This window comes from Tachysurus fulvidraco, chromosome 10, assembly GCF_022655615.1.
Source record: "Tachysurus fulvidraco isolate hzauxx_2018 chromosome 10, HZAU_PFXX_2.0, whole genome shotgun sequence".
Taxonomy (NCBI): Eukaryota; Metazoa; Chordata; class Actinopteri; order Siluriformes; family Bagridae; genus Tachysurus; species Tachysurus fulvidraco.
The window spans coordinates 3,536,475-3,562,390 of NC_062527.1; the positions used below are offsets into that span (position 1 = coordinate 3,536,475).

At 35.9% G+C, this 25,916-nt stretch overlaps 1 protein-coding gene across 1 annotated transcript; it reads right to left on the reverse strand.

Annotated features, from left to right (window-relative positions):
- Positions 1–1,493: 1,493 nt before the first annotated feature.
- LOC113653879 (mucin-5AC-like) lies at positions 1,494–25,502 on the reverse strand. The gene is made up of 35 exons (XM_047819771.1): positions 25,380–25,502; positions 24,740–24,766; positions 23,070–23,114; positions 22,723–22,978; positions 22,451–22,565; positions 21,556–21,643; positions 19,808–19,914; positions 17,968–18,181; positions 17,627–17,752; positions 17,294–17,411; positions 16,655–16,793; positions 16,357–16,461; positions 15,852–15,918; positions 15,244–15,378; positions 14,989–15,150; positions 14,773–14,867; positions 14,551–14,680; positions 13,946–14,192; positions 13,809–13,858; positions 13,605–13,708; positions 12,303–12,454; positions 12,009–12,147; positions 11,309–11,419; positions 10,952–11,131; positions 10,576–10,815; positions 10,224–10,380; positions 9,710–9,838; positions 8,203–8,356; positions 7,628–7,671; positions 7,336–7,518; positions 7,127–7,159; positions 5,390–5,393; positions 4,367–4,805; positions 2,136–2,221; positions 1,494–2,015 (listed from the first exon to the last, which is right to left on the reverse strand). Exons 1-35 carry the CDS (start codon positions 25,459–25,461, stop codon positions 1,562–1,564), a joined length of 4,917 nt encoding a protein of 1,638 aa, XP_047675727.1. The 5' UTR covers positions 25,462–25,502; the 3' UTR covers positions 1,494–1,561.
- Between the last annotated feature and the right edge of the window lie 414 nt (positions 25,503–25,916).

Genomic DNA, 25,916 nt, shown 5'->3' on the forward strand with positions numbered 1-25,916 from the left:
AATGTCTTTTCCATCTGGTGTACTAGGGGGATAGTCCTTGTTTAACCATGTTGACCATTGGCAAGGCTGGCAAACATATGGAGTTGTTGTACTTGGGGTTGTTACTGTACTAGATGAGATTGGTGTTGTTGTTGAAACAGGTGTTACTGTGGTCATTTCTGTTGTAGAAACTGTTTCTGTTGTAGTTGGAGTAATTTCAGTAGTTACTGTACTAGATGGGATTGGTGTTGTTGTTGGAACAGGTGTTACTGAGGTCGTTTCTGCTGTAGAAACTGTTTCTGTTGTAGTTGGAGGAACTCCAGTAGTTACTGTACTAGATGGGATTGGTGTTGTTGGAACAGGTGTTACTGTGGTCGTTTCTGTTGTAGAAACTGTTTCTGTTGTAGTTACTGTAGAAACTGTTTCTGTTGTAGTTGGAGTAATTCCAGTAGTTACTGTACTAGATGGGATTGGTGTTGTTGTTGGAACAGGTGTTACTGTGGTCGTTTCTGCTGTAGAAACTGTTTCTGTTGTAGTTGGAGGAACTCCAGTAGTTACTGTACTAGATGGGATTGGTGTTGTTGTTGGAACAGGTGTTACTGTGGTCGTTTCTGTTGTAGAAACTGTTTCTGTTGTAGTTGGAGTAATTCCAGTAGTTACTGTACTAGATGGGATTGGTGTTGTTGTTGGAACAGGTGTTACTGTGGTCGTTTCTGCTGTAGAAACCGTTTCTGTTGTAGTTGGAGGAACTCCAGTAGTTACTGTACTAGATGGGATTGGTGTTGTTGTTGGAACAGGTGTTACTGTGGTCGTTTCTGTTGTAGAAACTGTTTCTGTTGTAGTTGGAGTAATTTCAGTAGTTACTGTACTAGATGGGATTGGTGTTGTTGTTGGAACAGGTGTTACTGTGGTCGTTTCTGTTGTAGAAACTGTTTCTGTTGTAGTTGGAGTAATTCCAGTAGTTACTGTACTAGATGGGATTGGTGTTGTTGTTGGAACAGGTGTTACTGTGGTCGTTTCTGTTGTAGAAACTGTTTCTGTTGTAGTTGGAGAAATTCCAGTAGTCACTGTACTAGATGGGATTGGTGTTGTTGTTGGAACAGGTGTTACTGTGGTCGTTTCTGTTGTAGAAACTGTTTCAGTTGTAGTTGGAGAAATTCCAGTAGTTACTGTACTAGATGGGATTGGTGTTGTTGTTGGAACAGGTGTTACTGTGGTCGTTTCTGTTGTAGAAACTGTTTCTGTTGTAGTTGGAGGAATTCCAGTAGTTACTGTACTAGATGGGATTGGTGTTGTTGTTGGAACAGGTGTTACTGAGGTCGTTTCTGCTGTAGAAACTGTTTCTGTTGTAGTTGGAGAAATTCCAGTAGTTACTGTACTAGATGGGATTGGTGTTGTTGTTGGAACAGGTGTTACTGTGGTCGTTTCTGCTGTAGAAACTGTTTCTGTTGTAGTTGGAGGAACTCCAGTAGTTACTGTACTAGATGGGATTGGTGTTGTTGTTGGAACAGGTGTTACTGTGGTCGTTTCTGTTGTAGAAACTGTTTCTGTTGTAGTTGGAGTAATTCCAGTAGTTACTGTACTAGATGGGATTGGTGTTGTTGTTGGAACAGGTGTTACTGTGGTCGTTTTCTGCTGTAGAAACCGTTTCTGTTGTAGTTGGAGGAACTCCAGTAGTTACTGTACTAGATGGGATTGGTGTTGTTGTTGGAACAGGTGTTACTGTGGTCGTTTCTGTTGTAGAAACTGTTTCTGTTGTAGTTGGAGTAATTCCAGTAGTTACTGTACTAGATGGGATTGGTGTTGTTGTTGGAACAGGTGTTACTGTGGTCGTTTCTGTTGTAGAAACTGTTTCTGTTGTAGTTGGAGAAATTCCAGTAGTCACTGTACTAGATGGGATTGGTGTTGTTGTTGGAACAGGTGTTACTGTGGTCGTTTCTGTTGTAGAAACTGTTTCAGTTGTAGTTGGAGAAATTCCAGTAGTTACTGTACTAGATGGGATTGGTGTTGTTGTTGAAACAGGTGTTACTGTGGTCGTTTCTGTTGTAGAAACTGTTTCAGTTGTAGTTGGAGAAATTCCAGTAGTTACTGTACTAGATGGGATTGGTGTTGTTGTTGGAACAGGTGTTACTGTGGTCGTTTCTGTTGTAGTATATGTTTCTGTTGTAGTTGGAGTAATTCCAGTAGTTACTGTACTAGATATGATTGGTGTTGTTGTTGGAACAGGTGTTACTGTGGTCGTTTCTGTTGTTAGATTGCAGTTGCTGTCACAGCATTTCACTCTAATTTCATAATCAAAACAATGATTAACAACTTGATCTTTGTTTTGACAAATCAGACCAACAGTAATATTACATGTTACCACCTGATCCAATTCTGATAAAGACATATCTTTATATTGTGTGGCCCTGCACTCAATTTCTTCTGGTTTTTTGCAGCTAATCAGTTTTGAGTTCCAAAATGTAGGTATAGATTCAATGTCTTTTCCATCTGGTGTACTAGGGGGATAGTCCTTGTTTAACCATGTTGACCATTGGCAAGGCTGGCAAACAAATGGAGTTGTTGTACTTGGGGTTGTTACTGTACTAGATGAGATTGGTGTTGTTGTTGAAACAGGTGTTACTGTGGTCATTTCTGTTGTAGAAACTGTTTCTGTTGTAGTTGGAGTAATTTCAGTAGTTACTGTACTAGATGGGATTGGTGTTGTTGTTGGAACAGGTGTTACTGAGGTCGTTTCTGCTGTAGAAACTGTTTCTGTTGTAGTTGGAGGAACTCCAGTAGTTACTGTACTAGATGGGATTGGTGTTGTTGTTGAAACAGGTGTTACTGTGGTCGTTTCTGTTGTAGAAACTGTTTCTGTTGTAGTTGGAGGAATTCCAGTAGTTACTGTACTAGATGGGATTGGTGTTGTTGTTGGAACAGGTGTTACTGTGGTCGTTTCTGTTGTAGAAACTGTTTCAGTTGTAGTTGGAGAAATTCCAGTAGTTACTGTACTAGATGGGATTGGTGTTGTTGTTGGAACAGGTGTTACTGTGGTCGTTTCTGTTGTAGAAACTGTTTCTGTTGTAGTTGGAGTAATTCCAGTAGTTACTGTACTAGATGGGATTGGTGTTGTTGTTGGAACAGGTGTTACTGAGGTCGTTTCTGCTGTAGAAACTGTTTCTGTTGTAGTTGGAGGAACTCTAGTAGTTACTGTACTAGATGGGATTGGTGTTGTTGTTGGAACAGGTGTTACTGTGGTCGTTTCTGTTGTAGAAACTGTTTCTGTTGTAGTTGGAGTAATTCCAGTAGTTACTGTACTAGATGGGATTGGTGTTGTTGTTGGAACAGGTGTTACTGTGGTCGTTTCTGTTGTAGAAACTGTTTCTGTTGTAGTTGGAGTAATTCCAGTAGTTACTGTACTAGATGGGATTGGTGTTGTTGTTGGAACAGGTGTTACTGTGGTCGTTTCTGTTGTAGAAACTGTTTCTGTTGTAGTTGGAGTAATTCCAGTAGTTACTGTACTAGATGGGATTGGTGTTGTTGTTGGAACAGGTGTTACTGAGGTCGTTTCTGCTGTAGAAACTGTTTCTGTTGTAGTTGGAGGAACTCCAGTAGTTACTGTACTAGATGGGATTGGTGTTGTTGTTGGAACAGGTGTTACTGTGGTCGTTTCTGTTGTAGAAACTGTTTCTGTTGTAGTTGGAGTAATTCCAGTAGTTACTGTACTAGATGGGATTGGTGTTGTTGTTGGAACAGGTGTTACTGTGGTCGTTTCTGTTGTAGAAACTGTTTCTGTTGTAGTTGGAGTAATTCCAGTAGTTACTGTACTAGATGGGATTGGTGTTGTTGTTGGAACAGGTGTTACTGTGGTCGTTTCTGTTGTAGAAACTGTTTCTGTTGTAGAAACTGTTTCTGTTGTAGTTGGAGTAATTCCAGTAGTTACTGTACTAGATGGGATTGGTGTTGTTGTTGGAACAGGTGTTACTGAGGTCGTTTCTGTTGTAGAAACTGTTTCTGTTGTAGTTGGAGGAACTCCAGTAGTTACTGTACTAGATGGGATTGGTGTTGTTGTTGGAACAGGTGTTACTGAGGTCGTTTCTGCTGTAGAAACTGTTTCTGTTGTAGTTGGAGTAATTCCAGTAGTTACTGTACTAGATGGGATTGGTGTTGTTGTTGGAACAGGTGTTACTGTGGTCGTTTCTGTTGTAGAAACTGTTTCTGTTGTAGTTGGAGTAATTCCAGTAGTTACTGTACTAGATGGGATTGGTGTTGTTGTTGGAACAGGTGTTACTGAGGTCGTTTCTGCTGTAGAAACTGTTTCTGTTGTAGTTGGAGGAACTCCAGTAGTGGGTATGGTGCTTTTTTGAGGTTGATTAGTTACATTGGGCCCTGTGATCACAGTGATTTCTGTTGTAGAAACTGTTGCTGTTGTAGTTGGAGGAATTCCAGTAGTTACTGTACTAGATGGGATTGGTGTTGTTGTTGGAACAGGTGTTACTGTGGTCGTTTCTGTTGTAGAAACTGTTGCTGTTGTAGTTGGAGGAATTCCAGTAGTTACTGTACTAGATGGGATTGGTGTTGTTGTTGGAACAGGTGTTACTGTGGTCGTTTCTGTTGTAGAAACTGTTTCTGTTGTAGTTGGAGTAATTCCAGTAGTTACTGTACTAGATGGGATTGGTGTTGTTGTTGGAACAGGTGTTACTGAGGTCGTTTCTGCTGTAGAAACTGTTTCTGTTGTAGTTGGAGAAATTCCAGTAGTTACTGTACTAGATGGGATTGGTGTTGTTGTTGGAACAGGTGTTACTGTGGTCGTTTCTGTTGTAGAAACTGTTTCTGTTGTAGTTGGAGAAATTCCAGTAGTTACTGTACTAGATGGGATTGGTGTTGTTGTTGAAACAGGTGTTACTGTGGTCGTTTCTGTTGTAGAAACTGTTTCTGTTGTAGTTGGAGTAATTCCAGTAGTTACTGTACTAGATGGGATTGGTGTTGTTGTTGAAACAGGTGCTACTGTGGTCGTTTCTGTTGTAGAAACTGTTTCTGTTGTAGTTACTGTAGAAACTGTTTCTGTTGTAGTTACTGTAGAAACTGTTTCTGTTGTAGTTGGAGGAATTCCAGTAGTTACTGTACTAGATGGGATTGGTGTTGTTGTTGAAACAGGTGTTACTGTGGTCGTTTCTGTTGTAGAAACTGTTTCTGTTGTAGTTGGAGTAATTCCAGTAGTTACTTTACTAGATGGGATTGGTGTTGTTGTTGGAACAGGTGTTACTGTGGTCGTTTCTGTTGTAGAAACTGTTGCTGTTGTAGTTGTCGGAATTCCAGTAGTTACTGTACTAGATGGGATTGGTGTTGTTGTTGGAACAGGTGTTACTGTGGTCGTTTCTGTTGTAGAAACTGTTTCTGTTGTAGTTGGAGAAATTCCAGTAGTTACTGTACTAGATGGAATTGGTGTCGTTGTTGGAACAGGTGTTACTGTGGTCGTTTCTGTTGTAGTATATGTTTCTGTTGTAGTTGGAGTAATTCCAGTAGTTACTGTACTAGATGGGATTGGTGTTGTTGTTGGAACAGGTGTTACTGTGGTCGTTTCTGTTGTAGAAACTGTTTCTGTTGTAGTTGGAGAAATTCCAGTAGTTACTGTACTAGATGGGATTGGTGTTGTTGTTGGAACAGGTGTTACTGTGGTCGTTTCTGTTGTAGAAACTGTTTCTGTTGTAGAAAACTGTTTCTGTTGTAGTTGGAGTAATTCCAGTAGTTACTGTACTAGATGGGATTGGTGTTGTTGTTGGAACAGGTGTTACTGAGGTCGTTTCTGCTGTAGAAACTGTTTCTGTTGTAGTTGGAGGAACTCCAGTAGTTACTGTACTAGATGGGATTGGTGTTGTTGTTGGAACAGGTGTTACTGAGGTCGTTTCTGCTGTAGAAACTGTTTCTGTTGTAGTTGGAGTAATTCCAGTAGTTACTGTACTAGATGGGATTGGTGTTGTTGTTGAAACAGGTGTTACTGTGGTCGTTTCTGTTGTAGAAACTGTTTCTGTTGTAGTTGGAGTAATTCCAGTAGTTACTTTACTAGATGGGATTGGTGTTGTTGTTGGAACAGGTGTTACTGTGGTCGTTTCTGTTGTAGAAACTGTTGCTGTTGTAGTTGTCGGAATTCCAGTAGTTACTGTACTAGATGGGATTGGTGTTGTTGTTGGAACAGGTGTTACTGTGGTCGTTTCTGTTGTAGAAACTGTTTCTGTTGTAGTTGGAGAAATTCCAGTAGTTACTGTACTAGATGGGATTGGTGTCGTTGTTGGAACAGGTGTTACTGTGGTCGTTTCTGTTGTAGTATATGTTTCTGTTGTAGTTGGAGTAATTCCAGTAGTTACTGTACTAGATGGGATTGGTGTTGTTGTTGGAACAGGTGTTACTGTGGTCGTTTCTGTTGTAGAAACTGTTTCTGTTGTAGTTGGAGAAATTCCAGTAGTTACTGTACTAGATGGGATTGGTGTTGTTGTTGGAACAGGTGTTACTGTGGTCGTTTCTGTTGTAGAAACTGTTTCTGTTGTAGAAACTGTTTCTGTTGTAGTTGGAGTAATTCCAGTAGTTACTGTACTAGATGGGATTGGTGTTGTTGTTGGAACAGGTGTTACTGAGGTCGTTTCTGCTGTAGAAACTGTTTCTGTTGTAGTTGGAGGAACTCCAGTAGTTACTGTACTAGATGGGATTGGTGTTGTTGTTGGAACAGGTGTTACTGAGGTCGTTTCTGCTGTAGAAACTGTTTCTGTTGTAGTTGGAGTAATTCCAGTAGTTACTGTACTAGATGGGATTGGTGTTGTTGTTGGAACAGGTGTTACTGTGGTCGTTTCTGTTGTAGAAACTGTTTCTGTTGTAGTTGGAGTAATTCCAGTAGTTACTGTACTAGATGGGATTGGTGTTGTTGTTGGAACAGGTGTTACTGAGGTCGTTTCTGCTGTAGAAACTGTTTCTGTTGTAGTTGGAGAAATTCCAGTAGTTACTGTACTAGATGGGATTGGTGTTGTTGTTGGAACAGGTGTTACTGTGGTCGTTTCTGTTGTAGAAACTGTTTCTGTTGTAGTTGGAGGAACTCCAGTAGTTACTGTACTAGATGGGATTGGTGTTGTTGTTGGAACAGGTGTTACTGTGGTCGTTTCTGTTGTAGAAACTGTTTCTGTTGTAGTTGGAGGAACTCCAGTAGTTACTGTAATGGACAAAAGAAACAGAACAGATCATAGTTTTTGGTGTAACTGTTATAGAATTAATTCATTGAACTAAGAGATTATACATTTTAGCATTTATACTTGAGTATGCTTAAAGAAAGGTTGTTATTCATTACTTATTTATTAAAGCCATATTCTATTTCTATTTTCTACTTACTGGTTGATGTGAAAGTGAAAATTGTAACAGTTGTTGTAGAAATATCACATGAGTTGTCATGGTTCCTGACAATTGTTCCATTTTCCCCACATATAGCAGTGAAACATGCTCCATCTCCATCTGTTGTGTGGTATATTATCTTTCCAGTCTCATATTTTTGCCCTTTATACTCACAGTAGCAATCTAAATAACACAATTTTTGTTACTATTTAAACAATTGTGATTTAATTTAAAAAAATCATAAAAGGTAATAAAAATTCTGTTATTTTGCAAGGATAAAAATTATACTGACCTGTTTTTCTGTAGTGACAAGAAGGACCTTGCACATCACAAAAGCTTTAAAAAGAATGTATGATTATTTTTAAATGTTAAATGGATATTACATAATGGAAACTATACTATATTCTGTTCATTTTAATATTTAAAAGTCTCTGTATTATTAAATACTTTGAAGAACTTAATAATATTCACTGCAGCATTGATTAGATAGCTTATCCATTGTTTTCTTATGATATTAAATACATTTTGAATCATAACATCCCAACACAAATATAATTCTTTTATAAACAAATGCATTTTTTTTCCAAACAAAGAAAATTTAATGTATATACTAAATAAGCTGTAATTGAGAAGAGCGAGTCAAGTGCTAATTTTGTGCAATCCTTTTCAAGACTCTTTAGACCATTTTGAAAAACGATAAATATATACAAAGTTGTAATAATGGCGTTCTGCAGATTTGCATGATTGCATTCATGTTATTATTATTATAATTATACACATGATGACTTCATTCTTTTCTAAATTGTGGAAAATTGTTAAAAGTATAGACATTCTTTCACCGGTTTATATAAGAAGTGCCAAACATACCATTTCATGCAGTTCTTTGTTGTAGGAATTATATCTCCCACACTGTAATGTATATTAGTTTCGTCATCATAGCAGCCACAGTCCTCTATTTTTACACACTTCATTGTTGACTCCTCCAGGTATGGCCTGTCTGAAGGGCACTGGGGAAAACATCCTATCAAAAAAAGCCAACAATGTTTAAGAACAAGAACAAATAAATAAAAATAAAACAGTCTGTTCAATATCAAGTTTAATATTATATATGTAATATATTGTATCAAGAGCATATTTTCTGGTATTTAATTGTTAGCCTCTTAGTTGTCTGATTTATTCAGGATGGTTGTCATATAAAGTCAAACAAAAAAAGGTTAGAGATTACACAGTAGAATTAATGTTCCCATGCAACATGATTTAATGGAACGCTCAGAACAATAACAACCCCAAGTACACCAACTACAAAACCATCTGTTTGCCAGTCTTGCCATTGGTCAGAGTGCTTAAACAAGGACTATCCCCTAAGTACCCAGATGGAAAAGACATTGAATCTATATCTAAATTCTTGAGGCATCTTCTGTTTAATCCCTGGATATTCATATGAAATAGCTTTGTATGGTGATGATCAATATTATCAAGCTCTTACTCACCCAAATGTAATAAGTGAAATTTCATCATTTTTATTAGATGTATTTGTTTATTTATTTAGATTTTAACCCTGTTAACCCTATATGTCATGGCTGATACTGTGCTCTGACCCAAAATATCCTAATGAGCTGCAATATGCAAAGACAAGAATTTCATTATTCTATTGTGTAAATACTGTACAACAAATAAAGGCTTTTTCTTTCATTTATCTGATATTGTAATGGCAAATTCTGACATTGTTAAATACATATTTATATAATATATACTTTTATGAAGCCTTACTTACTCAGAGTAGCCAATGGGTAACTTAATACTGTATGTAATACATTACATTCAATTTTTAATCCAAAATGTTTCCTTAGGTTAACAAACAAATACTCAGCCAGGGGTGTCGTCCAATGCCATTATCTATATTTGGTTTGGGTTCTATATATTTCTATGGTTTTCTGTTAATAATGATGGAGAACAATCCTTTATGAATAACAGAAAAAACACATGCCAGTTACATGGTTTTCAGTATTTAAAAATTATTCAAACCTTAATTTTGTGTAGCACCCAATAGAGATATGCTTCTCTGTACACTTTGTACAGTGTTATATATTGTACCACAAACATCCTAAACACTGTTGTTCTCAACATGGGTTTAATCTTCATTATTAAGCTCTGGAGACCGCACTCGGTTTCCACATATTATTTATGCAAACTGAACATTTTTAGTAATGCACTCAACATAAGCTTGAAATTCCAAATCTTTTTTTTTTTTTTTTTGGTAATACACATTATTTATAGACTTTAAGAACATCACGGTAATAAAATCGGATCACATTTAGTGGTGAAATGTTTAAAATGGTTTAAATATGTTCAAGATTTTCCAGGAAAGCCTTACCCTCAAATGGAGGAATTTTACTGTAGCAGACTCCTGAGGGATTCTTGCAGGTTTTCATGCAAGATTGTCCACAGGGTTTGTAGTGCCACTCACAGCCTTCATTTGTGTTATAGTAGTCACAGAACAATGCTGTAGGAATAAATAAATTAAATTAGTCATCTTTTCAAGTCAAGTCAAAACTTTAACATGGGTCGTCTTCTTCTTCTTCCACTTTTCGCTTTTCCTGTTTGGGTTCGCAACAGCGAATCATCTGTTTCCAGCTAACTCTATCTTCAGCATCCTCTACTATCACACTAATTACCTTCATGTTCACATTTAACACATCCATATACTGTATCTCATCTTTGGTCTTCTTCTTGACCGCTTACCTGGAGCCTTGGTAATTATATTAAAAATCCACATACTTTTCACAGATATTTAGATTTATAGCCATCAACCAAATTCTGATTATAATATGATAAGCACGTGATCTATCAGTATGTTTATTGTAATATAGGCTGATCATTTGACTCACGGCAAATGTTTGGACTCCTCCACAATATACAGACTCCTTGAGCACTACATGCTGAAGCATAGGCTGCCACAGCAGTGCAGAAACACTCACAGTCTCCACCAGAATCACAGGCACATGTGTCTTGCACACAAGCATCGTAATATTGAGTTGGATCCACCTGGTGGGATTATTTAAAAAATAGAAGGAATAAGAGAATTTATTCAGTTCATTATACGTTTAATATCATGATCTGAGACAAATACAAATGTTTCTAATATGCATGAGGGAACAAGCCTCTCTCTCTCTCTCTCTCTCTCTCTCTCTCTCTCTCTCTCTCTCTCTCTCTCTCTCTCTCTCAGTTTCAGTTACTTACTACTGAGTGACATTTGCTAAAGACATCATTCTTGAGAATGCTGCATTGTTTAATGGCCCAGGCCTGCCGGTAAGGTCTCATATCACAGGAGTTGAGGATATTACTGGCTTCAGGACATGTAGCAGAAACTTTCCAGCTGTTTCCAAATTCATCTGGCTTAGCCACTTCCTCTCCACCACGAGTCATAAAATCATTATTCCAGTCTCCGTCATAATTGCCACAAAGTCCACATACTTTGCCCTAACATGATGAAAGGATTCTCATTAAATACAAACCAGAGCAGTTATTATTATTGAGATAAACACTGAATTAAACACTACATTAATGCATATAAGGATGAATTTGTGTATTATGAATTAAGTATTTTACTACTTGCCTGAAACGAGGGGCCGAGTTTGACCATTAGACTTGTCTTCTTATCCCAAAAGAGGGTGAGACTGTTTTCAGCCTCAATAACCAAGTATATCCCCACAGAATGTATTTTATAATGGATCTCTGTGCCGTTGTCGTAATTCAAAGATTTTATATTCTCCTCAGACAGCAGCAACTGTTTATTCTATATGAATTAAATGACAAAAAATAAAAAATGTCAGTGTTATTTAGCAGACTTTGGCTAGCCAGTGGACATAAAACATTAAAAGTTTTAACAGAGGTGTGTAGACTTTTTATATCCACTGCATTTAAATAACATGATGATGATGTAGTTAAATGATACTATAGATGATAACCTCACCCCTAAATAGATTTTAATAGCTTTGGAGCAGGTAGTTCCAGTGGTGCCGCAGGGTATATTCTCTGTGATAACACGGAACGTACCACTGTTGCTGTTGCTGTTGCAGTAGTCCTGTAAAGATTAGCCAGTGTTAGCCGATGTGGTAGTTTGATATACGTAGCACAAAGAGAAAATACTCAATGACACGAATTGTAAGAACCAATTGTTGTAGGTATAAGGTCTATATGATAATTAATATTAACTACAATAATTTTGACAAAATAATATAAATCATAAATAAACTATGTTCCGTTATCCGGTAGGTTCTAGTTATAGTATCCAAGTTATAATTGAAAAAGTAGGCAGTAGTTCATGATCTCATGAATGGTAGGTTAAAATTATTTACTAAACAGGATCAAAATCACCTGATGAAAATATTCAGATATTGCATTATATGAGAAACTTCATTTCCTTATGTTAACAAACAATTTGTCAAAAAGACACATCACTCTAACGTTATAAAAACACACTGTAAACCATATAGTTTTCAGTGATCGGTAATCCTTTGCTAGTACTAAATTATGAATCATTCAAGCTTTCTTTGTTAATTGTCAATCACCATCAATATATTGTATTTAATTTTTTGTAATTAAGTATTTAAGATTTCAGGCTTTATATACAGTATATAGAAGTTACAAACGCGAAATAATAGACAACATACCTGGGCCAAGATGTATTCACAGTTGCCGTTGAAAGCATATCTTCTACCATCAAAACTAATGTAATGACTGTCACCATAAATAGTACACATTCTGGGACATTCATTTTCTGTGCAGATCCACTTTCTGTTTATACAAGTGCTGAAATATATTGTAATACATATGCTGGTTAATCATATGCAAAATTGTAGTATAAAAAACATACAAACACATACATGTAGATTTAACACAGCATACACCATAATCACCATTCATTATGATCTCCTTAGTAATATGAACATCTAGGCTTTTCTTACCAGTTGTTGCAGTCTGCCTTTATAGTTTTTCCAGCTTGGTAAAACACTCCATTATGAACACAATGACAGTTTTCTTCTTGCACACATCCTCCATGTCCATCAGCCAGTAGACCCTCAGGACACACACACCCTGATTTACACTGTGTGCTTGTCTGTGTCCAAACAGCACAGGGGGACAATTACTTACACAGTACTAAATACATTATCACACACACAGACACACACACACACACCACAAACACACACACACAAACACGCACACAAACACAAAAACTATATATACAGTATATCTATTCCTATCCTATCCCTAATGAGCAAGCCGGCGGTGATGGCGGCAAGGAAAATCTCCCTGAGATGATGTGAGGAAAAAACCTTGAGAGGAACCAGGCTAATGTAAATATAAATAATGTCCTTTCTACAACTGTTTATAATAGTGCAACCAAGAGCTCCTGAGGAACTAATGGGTCAGGGCAAACTCTGAGTTCACCACAGACCCAACACTAATTCCTTTCCTTAAGTCATTTATATGCATATACATAATACAAGACATACTTTAAATATGTTAATTATGCAGGACTAAATGACTTAAGCCCCGCTGCTTCATTCTCTTAAGGCAGTAATCTATTAACTGCAGGTATTTGAATGGAATACAGCATACAGTACACAGCCAAAAGAAAACAACTCAGAATTTCATCCACCCTTTTTCTGACCCTGGGTGACAGGGAGCCTGGAGTCTATTCCAAGGGACTCAGGGTAGAAGGCAGGGGACACGTTGGACAGGGTGACAACATTCATAATTAGAGATGGCAATCAGCCTAAGGTGCATGTTTTTGAAGTGGGTGAGGAATTTAGGAAAGTGGAGGAGAGAATCAAACACCCAACGCCAGAGGTCTGAGGTATACATACATGTAGACATGTATGGGATGTGGTAGCCTAGTGTTTAAGTCGTTGGACTTCGAATCAGAAGGTTGTGAGTTTGATAACCTGCCACTGTTGGGAGCCCTGAGCAAGGCCCTTAACCCTCGATTGCTCAGTTGTATAAAATGAAATAAAAATGTAAGTCGCTCTGGATAAAGATATCTGCTAAATGCTGTAAATGTGACATGCTAACCATTAAGCCCCAAGTGGTCCACCAGCTTAGAATTCATCTGAAATGAATTATCACAAGCATTTTTTTCCTTTAATCATTACAATCTTTCTCTAATGTGACTTCTTGACCTCAAATTAGCTTGTTCACATTTGTGACATCAAATGTATGGCTGATGTATTTATTCAGCTATCTGTGTCGGCTGATTTACTTACACACTGATTTGAGTCCGAGGTCTGGCAGCTATTCTGACACTCTGTTCCTTTTTGTCCAGGTTTAGCATGCGAACAGTTGAAATAGACGAAAGGTGCTGTGCAGGCTAATACAAAATTAAACACACGACGAGTCAGAATCAGTTCCAAAAGATCAACGAGTTATTGGATTAGTAGGAAGTTTCAAAATATGAACTTAAGCCTCACTAGTAATTTCCTCATGTCCTGTGCAGTGCATTTTGCCATTTCTGCAAGTGCTGTAGAAAAGATATTACATTTTAATCTTCAATGAATTCACCAAAATCTCTAATACACATAGCCACCGTGTAAAATCACATTTTTACCATGTACTTCCAGCCTTGCTGATGACCTGCATGGGAGCCATGACCTCACCATCGACATAGCAATGGCATTCAGAGGCAGGCACGCATTCATTCATTTCATTGAGGTAAGTGTTCTCGGGACAACCACAACCATCCACATGTGCATGGGGCAAAGAACAGGTCTCGTCAAGAGAACGGCACGACGTCCTACATCCGGTCTGGATATAGGAGTACTTCATATTGCCTGGACAATTCTTTGCGTATGCGTCTGCATAAAACATTATCATAATGTAAGATATACAAACAGTAAATTAACAGTAACCGTTTTTTTTATAATATGTTGATCTTTGCAAGGAAGAATAAAAACTATCCGAGCTATAAAATGAAGATTACGGTTACACAAAAATAAATGTTACTATGTTTATTTCCCAAACATTTGCATTGCTACAAACCATGATGCAATACAGATACATTCATATGTTTTAAGCCCCTGATGAAGTGAAAATAAAATGCAGTGGAACTCACAGTATTTTTAATCACATTGCATTTTGTATTTGTGTTTCATAGCAAGCTGGTTTCATTCATTTATTGATTTAAAATAAATAAATAAATAAATAAAAACCTACCACAAATACCACTATCTCTCCAGCCATTCATCTTTACACCTCTGACAGCACATGCATGAACATAGGAAGACACAGCAGCACACATGCACTCCTCACTGTTTTCACAGATGCATGCATCGTATATGCATCTCTAGAGACAAAGGAGCAACATAGTTGAGCATTTAGTATACATTTAAGTGGTCACAAACTTTTTTATAAAATATCTGACAGGTCCAAACGTACCTGAACGTAATCCTTCGGGTTGATCTCTAAATGACAGGGAGAAAAAACTCCTTCTGGATCGCTGAGCTTCGTACACCACTCCTTGGCGTATTTCTCTGAAAGAGAAGATTAAACTGAAACTAAAACCATTTTATCTGGAATATATATATATATTTTTTTAATATTTTTTTATCTTTTGTTGTCCACTTTTATGTCCATAAGGTTTGAGGTGTGTACCTTTTTCCAAACTCATACTACAGGGGTCATAGAGACTAGGACTGAAATCTTGACAAAGCGTGGTTTTGCACGTGCTGGCGAATGTTGTGGCTGTCCCCTCTGTGAGACCTGATTCTGTCTTAAAATCATCTGCCTGCATATCATTAAAGTTTCCACACAGACCTAACAAAAGAACACATATTACTCATGGAAAATTTCAACATATAAAGAAGAAGAAAATCTTTCATAATGCTTCACATGTTATCGCAAGCGTACCGCTGAGCTTTCCTTTTTGTTGTGTGCTGGCCTCTAGGTACACCTGCATAATGGGAACAAGCTGGATGACGATCTTAAGACTAGACGTCTGTGCAATAATGAAGAATGTAGAAGGCTTGAGGATTTGCACTTGATCTGAAAACAGTTAGAGAACTCTACTTAGATAGTAGTAACAAATATAGTCATAGAATAAAGAAAGTACACCCTCCTTCAGTTCAAACAGAAGGTTTATTTATCAGGGCCTAAATAGAGTATTAAATAGTCTGTCTTTGGGAATCTATCTCATAGATTCTCCATTTGCATACAATTCTTCTTACTGTAGAATGACAAATTTCAGATTTATTGGATATGCAATTCCAACAATCTGGATTTATTGGTAATTAAACCCTTCACAGATTGATGAACAACAAAAATTGCTGGTCTGGGGTCATGGCTGACGTCCTTTCTTCTTGGCATGTTGTATACACGTTGTTTGTTCATTTATGTCAGTAAGTGCCACACAATTGTTTTTTAGACCGTGATAAATGAAAGTTTGTGTGTGTTCTTTTTCCAAGTTAAAAAAAACACATATTTTTAGAAATGTTTTCTTAAGTAATAAGAAAACCCACCAGTAATAATTGGAAGCTTGTATTCAACATTGTTTACAAGTACGGTGCCAGTGGATGAAACTGTAACCTGTGTATAAAAAAAAAGAAGTATTATTGAATACATTTATGTGGAAATAGTATAAAAATATTATTTTATACGTGATATATAAATAAATAGGTTTAGGTCTGTAATATAAAAGCCATTCCACTAGACTGTTTTAAACATTTGTGCTTTGAAACCTTTTTAAATTTTCTAAACTGCTATTTTAATACTTAAATCTATTAAGGATTTTGAGTTAAATACATACAATTTACAGCAATGAGAATATATGAATATATATTTTATACAAAAATTTAATTTAATTTCTTTTGTATTTTGAGAAAAGCACTGAAGTCACAGAGGTACCTACTGAATTTATTGTGCTCTTTTCTTATTATTTGCAGTCAAGCAACAAAGCTGTTATGTGTATAGACATATTCAAAGTTTTACAGACCACTAATAATTAGTGCTAATAAAAGTGCTCACAGAGTATGACGAGACAATGAATTTCACAGATGTAAGACACGTTTCCCCTTCTGCCATACCACATTTTGCCAGGTGCACCAGTACGGTCACATCACTAGTGTTATCCTGTAAAGGGAAAAAAAAACAAAAAACATTTCTACTACTACTTCTCTTCAGGACTCTGTTACTGCTATCACAATGCCTGCATCTTCGTTTACCATTTGTCCACATCTTACAACTCACAGCTTATGTGTGAGTGGCAACATTACAGTGATTGTTCTTTTAAAAATTAAAAAAAAAATAGCATAATGGCAACAACCTTTGAAAGAACATAATCACAGTTTCCTTGGAAGCTGTAAGCTTTTCCATCGTATGTGATGACGTGAGAGCCTCCCAACAAGGCACAGGTGCCAGGGCAGTCCAGATTATGGCAATTCCACCGCCCTTGTGAACAGACACTGACATAAAAAAATGAAGCAGACATTAAAATAAAGACAAGGTTTAAAAATGTATATAGTCAATACGCTATATGTCCAGTAGGTTTTGCCTATTTACACATTTGTCAGGGATTCCAGTATGACAATGTTCTTGTAGACATGAAGTGTTAAGACATGGTGTGTTAAGGTTGGAGGAGAAGAACTCCTGTCTGACCATAAACCTAATGAACACTATTGGTATGAACTGGAACACTGACTGAACCCCAGACCTCCACATTCTTACAACATCAGTGATCTCTCCAACACTCGTGTAGCTGAACTAACACAATTCCCTACAGACACATACTTTCCTAGAAAAGTGGTGGTTATAACAGCAAAGAGGGAATTTAATCTAATCTAATTTCATCTAGTGGATGTAAAAGAAAGCAAGGGTTGTGATGTCAAGTGTGATGTGTGTCCTGTATTTACAGTATATAGTGCTCAGTCCGAACGAGGCAATGTGTGATTGTATATTTAATTACCATTTTTGACAAGTCTTTTTCAATGTTTCTCCTTTTTGGTAGATTTTGCCATTGTGGGTGCAGGGACATTCATCCACAAAGATGCAGCCAGTTTGTGCAATATCATCTAGCACAGTTCCTATACATAGAGATCATTGAGAAAATTAATTTCCATAATCTTACCCAAGATAATGTCTTTTAATAACTCTTACTCAAGTTTATGTCTAAATCCAGAATATTTATTTTTTAGGCATTTAGGTAACTTGAACCAAAACAGGTCAAACATTGTTAAATGATAACAGGATTGGGTAAAAACATTTGAGAGATTATTGGTTCTCATTTGCAAAGACTTACCAGGTGGACAGACGCATCCGTCTACACAGTGATCGGCACAGATCTGACTCCCCTCCTGGTTAGAGCAGGTGTCTTTACACGGATTCCCACACTCGCTGTGCATCATGCTTGATGGACATGTTATTCCTATAAGGAGAATAAAACACCAGACAGCATCAGCAAGTGAAAGATAAGTATTGTTCTATTTCAGCCTTCCTTAGCACCTGTGGCAGATACAAATGAAGAAAGCAATCTAGCTCCTTGAGGGTTTTTATTTTCAGCTAGATCTTAGTTTTTACTAATCCACTAGATATGACACCTACATTCAGATATTGTTATGTGATTTATTATAAAGAACATACCACAGAAATCGTTGGATCTCCAGTTCTCTGGTGTTCCTCCGGCATGCGCACACTGACGTGAGAATTCCGATAATGTGTCGCATAGGCAAACATCGTGGCTGCTGTTGCACTGACACAGGTCTTTAGCACACGCACTTGAATACACGTATGTGGGCAACAAGTCATGGCAACTTTTGAATGCAGGATGGTAAAGCAGTTTTTGACATAGGTCTGTCTGTGAAGGATTGAAAAATGAAGGTTATTGCTTTGTATACAAATACAATGAATAATGTAACAAACATTAAAAAAAACTCGTTTAAAATATAAACAGGGAATTAACACAGACAGGAAAATTAACTTCTGTTCATTTACCTTCCATTTTGGTTGATAAAAACATAATGGATAGTAAATGAGCAGAAAAGAGATCCAAATTAAATCAATATTTTGTATGATCTCCATTCTTCTTGGTACACTTGCACACAGTTTTTTAAAGAAAGTCAGCAGGCATGTTGATCCAAACATCTTGGAGAACTGAACACAGATCTTCTCAGCTGACTCAAAGCCTCAAAAAAAGATCAGGGCTCTTTGGGGACCTAAACATAACTTCCCAGACTCCTTGTTCTTTACACTGAAGATAGTTTCTAATGGCACTGTCTGTTTGATTGGGGTCATTGTCCTTCTGCGGACAAAATTTATTGTATGATGGAAAAGTATCTGTCTGTACATCTCAGCACTGAGGACACCATTAATCCTGACCAACTCATGGCGTGTCTTTCATTTGTTTGTGTCTGTATTTAGTTTCGTTGGCCAACCACTGCACATTCATTGTGCTTCTTCAAAATAGCTTGAACATCACATCTTGAAATCCTTGTCTGGTTTGAAATCTTTGCCTGGGACAGACGTTGCTGATAGAGTAGAACTACCTTGTGTCTTGTTGCCATGCTCAGTCTCACAATGGTGTATGTCCTGTGACATGAAACCTCACCTTACCTTAGTAGAAGAGTTTGGCTGATCCTAACACAGATTGTTTCTGTACGTTAATTTCTGTTATTTATGCTTCAGTAAATGACTGTGTGTCAACTTACATATAAAACTGATCATTATTACCAGCTTAGTATAATTTGATAATCAAACACCTGACACTGATCCTACAAAATCCCTGACTTTGTGCAAGTGTACAAAGTGTGTAAGATGCTGGTCTGAAGCCAAAAGGTAGTCAAACCAAATATTGATTTGATTTAGACCTTCCCACTTTGCATTTTTAAAATTGATAATAATTAATATTTCAAATATATAGTTTTGAAAACATTCAACATTTCTTTGCACCTGCCTAAAAATTTTACACTGTACAATATACACAAACTTTACAATATATGTGTGTGGTAGTTTAGCGGTTAAGGCGTTAGACCACCGATCGGAATGTCATGAGTTCGCATATACGGTATATGTATAGATGGTATAGTAGCCACTACTACTGAAAGATACAGTATGTATCACTCACAATTCCAGGATAATACACATACAAAACATACAATGACATACATTTTCTTTTATGTCTTAATCTAGCGATAAATAACCATGGGTGCTTACATACAGCATAACTGAATATGATTTCTAATTAGAATTTATTCCATAATTGTGAGATTCATGACAGAATTTGTGACAAACAAGACCAAAAGTTATGAATATGTAAACCAACACTGCTCTTGTATTTTGGGCTGAATTTATTGTATTATAAATGTATATTTGCATGCTAAAGAGAAAACAAAATCAGAGATCGAAGCATGACAAGCTGTAATACTGTACAGTTTTACTGAATGTTAACTCCAACATTAATAGAAAAAGTACTGAGAGTTTATACCTGGTTCTGGCACGGTTTGTGAGAATTGACCTGAGTCTGCAAACATGTTTCAGTGGGGGCATCCATCTTCCATTTAAGGGCAAATTCTTCAGGAGTTAATTTTTGACCTATAAAATAAATAAAAAATGATATGACTACGGTTTAAAAAAATAAAACTGTATAGATTACTTACAGAGAAAGTGCTACTCTATTATTTGAATATGTGAAAAAAAGCACAAAAAATATCAAGGATGCTTGATGCCCCAAATATGCCCCAATCTGTCAGTATGTGAGTGAGTGAGTCAGGGAATTAGTGAGTGAGTCAGGGAGTGATTGAGTGAGTGTATATTCAAACAATTAAGTGAGCATATGTGTGAGTGAGTGAGTCAGTAAGTGAGTGAATTAGTGAGTCAGTGAGTCAGTATGTGAGTGAGTCAGGGAGTTAGTGAGTGAGTCAGTATGTGAGTGAGTCAGTGAGTGATTGAGTGAGTGTATATTCAAACAATTAAGTGAGCATATGTGTGAGTAAATGAGTGAGTGAGTGAGTAAGTGAGTGAATCTGTGAGTCAGGGAGTTAGTGTGTGAGTCAGTATGTGAGTGAGTCAGTGAGTGATTGAGTGAGTGTGTATTCAAGCAATTAAGTGAGCATATGTGTGAGTAAGTGAGTGAGTGAGTCAGTAAGTGAGTGAATCAGTGAGTCAGTATGTGAGTGAGTCAGGGAGTTAGTGTGTGAGTCAGTATGTGAGTGAGTCAGTGAGTGATTGAGTGAGTGTGTATTCAAGCAATTAAGTGAGCATATGTGTAAGTGAGTGAGTGAGTCAGTAAGTGAGTGAATCAGTGAGTCAGTATGTGAGTGAGTCAGGGAGTTAGTGCGTGAGTCAGTATGTGAGTGAGTCAGTGAGTGATTGAGTGAGTGTGTATTCAAGCAATTAAGTGAGCATATGTGTGAGTAAGTGAGTGAGTGAGTCAGTAAGTGAGTGAATCAGTGAGTCAGTATGTGAGTGAGTCAGGGAGTTAGTGTGTGAGTCAGTATGTGAGTGAGTCAGTGAGTGATTGAGTGAGTGTGTATTCAAGCAATTAAGTGAGCATATGTGTAAGTGAGTGAGTGAGTCAGTAAGTGAGTGAATCAGTGAGTCAGTATGTGAGTGAGTCAGGGAGTTAGTGTGTGAGTCAGTATGTGAGTGAGTCAGTGAGTGATTGAGTGAGTGTGTATTCAAGCAATTAAGTGAGCATATGTGTGAGTAAGTGAGTGAGTGAGTCAGTAAGTGAGTGAATCAGTGAGTCAGTATGTGAGTGAGTCAGGGAGTTAGTGTGTGAGTCAGTATGTGAGTGAGTCAGTGAGTGATTGAGTGAGTGTGTATTCAAGCAATTAAGTGAGCATATGTGTAAGTGAGTGAGTGAGTCAGTAAGTGAGTGAATCAGTGAGTCAGTATGTGAGTGAGTCAGGGAGTTAGTGTGTGAGTCAGTATGTGAGTGAGTCAGTGAGTGATTGAGTGAGTGTGTATTCAAGCAATTAAGTGAGCATATGTGTGAGTAAGTGAGTGAGTGAGTCAGTAAGTGAGTGAATCAGTGAGTCAGTATGTGAGTGAGTCAGGGAGTTAGTGTGTGAGTCAGTATGTGAGTGAGTCAGTGAGTGATTGAGTGAGTGTGTATTCAAGCAATTAAGTGAGCATATGTGTGAGTGAGTAAGTGAGTGAGTCAGTAATTGATTGAGTCAGCAAAAGTATGCACAGTTTTTACCATTAGACTTTATAACAAATTTGTCTCACCATGTTCAGTGAACTCGTTCTGCATGATGCCATTGAAGTCCCCGCAGAGTCCACATGTTGTATTCATAAAGTCTTTGGATATCTCAATCTGATGGTACAGACAAAGATGACACATATATTTACAGTATGTGAATCATATCACCTAGTTATTGTAGTTAGAATAGTATTGATATAACAGTTACCAGTTACATTATAATATGAATAAAAAATAGTATTATAATATAATACTATGTTATAATACTATAATATACTATACATAATAATGTACTATACTATAATATATGTTATATATTATAACATATAACAACATAACATGAATAATAATAATAATAATAATAATAATAATAATAATAATAATAATAAAAACATTTCCACCATTCTAGTACAGTGGTACACTGGCTTAAATTTGCAGATTAATTCAGCTCAAGATTGTCAATAATATTTTTTTCTTAATTAAATTTATTAAATAGAAACAGAATAAAAAATAATGTTTAAAGCAATATTAAAATATATTAATTTTCTCTGTATATAACTCACAAACAGTGATGTCTAATAAGGTTTGATCTTTCTATTACCATCGTTTCAATGATTTAAAAAAAATAATTTTATAACACTTCTCTATTTGATTAGATGTGACATTCAGTCTGACATCCTGTTTAACGTCTTCCATTCTCTATTTGTATGTAAACACATTTTAATAAACCAACAGAGTTTGTGTGTACTCATTTTTGTTTAGTTTGCCTGAAGCTGAGGATCATGTCATGATCAAGTAAGCATCAGCACATTAACTTTACAGTTGTATGAACATTTATCCCAGTAATGCGTCTTACTGCCGACTTACTCTCAAGGTTCCGGCATATATTTTAACTGAAATAACAATTTAATTAAACTGTACCGAGAAAGAGTTGTCTTCATCCCAAAACACTGTCAATCCAATCTTGGAGCTGATTTTAATGTAATTGGTCATTTTCTCAATCCGAATTCCATTATAGTAGCCTGGGATGGTCAATCTGTTTAAAAGTATTCAAAGAAGAAGATGTTAAACATTACACGAAGAAAGTAAGACTTTAAGAACATGATGCTGGAAAATGATCAGCAAATACACTATTAAGACATTTATAAGACTATTTGTATTGTATAATATATTGCAGTGACAAAAATACTCACACTCCATTGTCTATGGTAATGTTGCCTTGATTAAGTATAATTGATATCCCTTCCAGCTTCACGTTAAAAGACCTAATTACAGGAACGCCATTAATGAATTCCCTCCTCATTTGAATGTTAAAGTCAGACTGCCTGCTGTCACACACGGTGGTAAGTATGTAGTTACAGGCATAGGGCAGCTGGTAGAAATCACCATCAAATGTGGAGAAGTGGAAGTTTCCCCAAGTACTGCAGACCTGTCCATTATGAGCGGTACCTATCAACAGTTACAGTACATAGCGTTAAGTTTGACATCACTTTACACAACTGGCAGTAGTGTGAATTTGGAAGAAACAGAAAATGTTTACTTTTGGCATTATTGGACATCATGTGCACTTCTGTTTGCAAATATCCTGTTAAAAAATACAAAACAGAAAGATAATTCAGATACTTTATATATCAAGACTCCTGACTAATATTCAGAGATAAGCTAATAAGCTAATCATTATTCAGACCTGAGATGCTAAACTACACACTTACAGTATGTTCTACTCTGGTTTCAGGAATTAAACCCAATGTTCTGGATATTAATGTTAATTCATTTACATTCACATTTGTGGCATGTGGTAGATGCTTGTATTGAGAAATGACCTACAGAAGTGTTGGTACTGGTCCAGTTGATCACAGACTAAGAAAAATGTCATATTAACACTTCAACTAAAAAAAATCTAGTTCCACTGTCTGACAGTTTGATGTAACCTTTACATTTCAAGAGGAAACGCGTGTTTTGTGCTGTACAGGCACGGAGAAAAACTACAGAAATCACTATTATGTGGACAACATTAAAAACCTAAATATGACACTATTAATTAATTAGTGTTTTCTATAAAATAGGACATGCTGGAATAAATACATTTTATTTATAACCTTTGTTGATTTAAAAATATTTAGATATTAGATTAGATTAGATTAGATTAGATTAGATTAGATTAGATTAGATTAGATAAAATTTTATTGTCATTACACATGTACAAGTACAAGGTAACGAAATGCAGTTTAGGTCTAACCAGAGTGCAATAGCAGTAAGTGCAGGATATACAGTGTTTACAAGATTTAAATGAGTTAAATAAAGTGAGTAATATAGACGTAATTTACAGATGTGTGTGTACTATGAACATAATATACAGACGGCTATAATTATAACTGAAATTTACAGAAGGATGTAACAAAATATATGGCTATTATTATAAACAGTAATTTACAGATGTGTATGTACTATGAATGTAATATACATATGAATATATTTGTACTATGAATATAATATGCAGATGAATATATATGTACTATAAATATAATATACATATGAATATATATGTACTATAAATATAATATGCAGATGAATATATATGTACTATAAATATAATATACATATGAATATATATGTACTATAAATATAATATGCAGATGAATATATATGTACTATGAATATAATATACAGATGAATATATATGTACTATGAATATAATATACAGATGAATATATATGTGCTATGAATATAATATACAGATGGCTATTAGTATAAACTGAAATTTACAGAATGGTAGGTGCTATAGACAAAATATATGGCTATGAATATAATATATTGCTGTTACTATGAACAGAAATCAGGTGGATATATACAATGGTAAGGCAATGGTGAGCAGCAATGCAAAAAAAAAGGTATATATGTATTTATAAAATCATTATTAATTAGTATATGTATTATATGTATATGTATATTATATATGTTAATTTTCAATTTATTAACTGCATTTTCATTTATTATATATTTTTCTTTTCTTTACATTCACACACACACACACACACACACACACACACACACACACACACACACACACACACACACACACATATATATATATATATATATATTAATCCCCTATAGAGTTTTTTTCTCTCTCAAAAATCCACTCTATCAAGAATTAACTAGCTATCAAACTTATCTACTGTATTTTATATCATGCAGTGAACTTAATACCTGGTATCATTGTCGTTGTCATCATTTCTATTGCAGGAGATATTGAAGGTATTGAGAAGAAATGATAAAACAGTGATTATAAGTAAACAAATAATTCTTTTTTTAACGTGAACAACAAATACATCAGCATACAGAGAGGAAAAAGTAACCAAACAGAAATATATACAGAATGATTTCTTTTGCTCTCAGACGTACGGATCCTTTTCACCCGTAAAGAAGAAAGCACTGCTCATAGCACACAGCAAAAGTTATACTAAAAAATAAAAGATTTTTGCTTATGATATTATACCTGTAATTCAATATGTTCTGAATTCAATACGTTAAATATATTTTTTCATTTAATATTTTACTTAAAAATAGAATATACTTTAAAACACATTCATTTTAAGTACAATAACAGGAAGTCTTAAGAGCGCCCAAGAAATTTATTGGGTGCACACAGTAACATATAAATAACTAATCCCAACAAGAATATCATCAAAACCTTTAACAGACATAATTACACAGTTACATAGTACTGTGGAAAAGTTCAATTTTCAAGTACTAAAGATTAATTCTTAATATTAATAGAAGTCAATCAAACACAATTGAAATTATAACACAGGAAATGCATCATAAAATTTTGCGAAGCATCTCCAACCTGTTTGTTGTGTTGACTGCAGTCCAGTTAGTATCATAAAACAACTCAACAGCCATATTTGTGACATCTTTGCGCATCCCATGGATGCAGTCTACTGCTTTAAAAAGCTACTCAGCACCTTCTCTGTCCTGCTACTACAGGAAAAATGGCTTTTATACACGGTTCTGATGTGCTTGAGTGCTAAAGGGTGGAGTGTTGGCTAACATTACTATTATTTGTTCTTTTTTAATATCAAAATAAATATTGAACATATAGAAACCAGTGTTTGATGACAAACATGGTTTAAGTAAACTTTCGTCACATTGTGTGTGATAAACTTAACACAAGAACGTGTAACAACCCCACGCTTATACTAACACGGGTAAGTTTGTTTCCTAGTTATGAGTAGTATAGATATAAAAAATTAACACACCCTTGTTAAAATGGCAAAATAATGAAAACAAGATCAATCATGTCAGAACATTTCCCATCCTTAACATTTAATCCTGAAATTATGATGTATAAAAATTAAATGAAAACAATCAGAATCCTTTTATA

Excerpts from the sequence above, each read along its gene's own strand:
- LOC113653879 (XM_047819771.1), bottom strand. The coding sequence starts at position 25,461 with ATGGGATGCGCAAAGATGTCACAAATATGGCTGTTGAGTTGTTTTATG. Across the intron at positions 16,462-16,654 it reads GTGATTATGTTCTTTCAAAG|GATAACACTAGTGATGTGAC; the intron begins GTTGTTGCCATT and ends TTCCCTTTACAG. Across the intron at positions 15,919-16,356 it reads TCATTGTCTCGTCATACTCT|GTTACAGTTTCATCCACTGG; the intron begins GTGAGCACTTTT and ends TTTTATACACAG.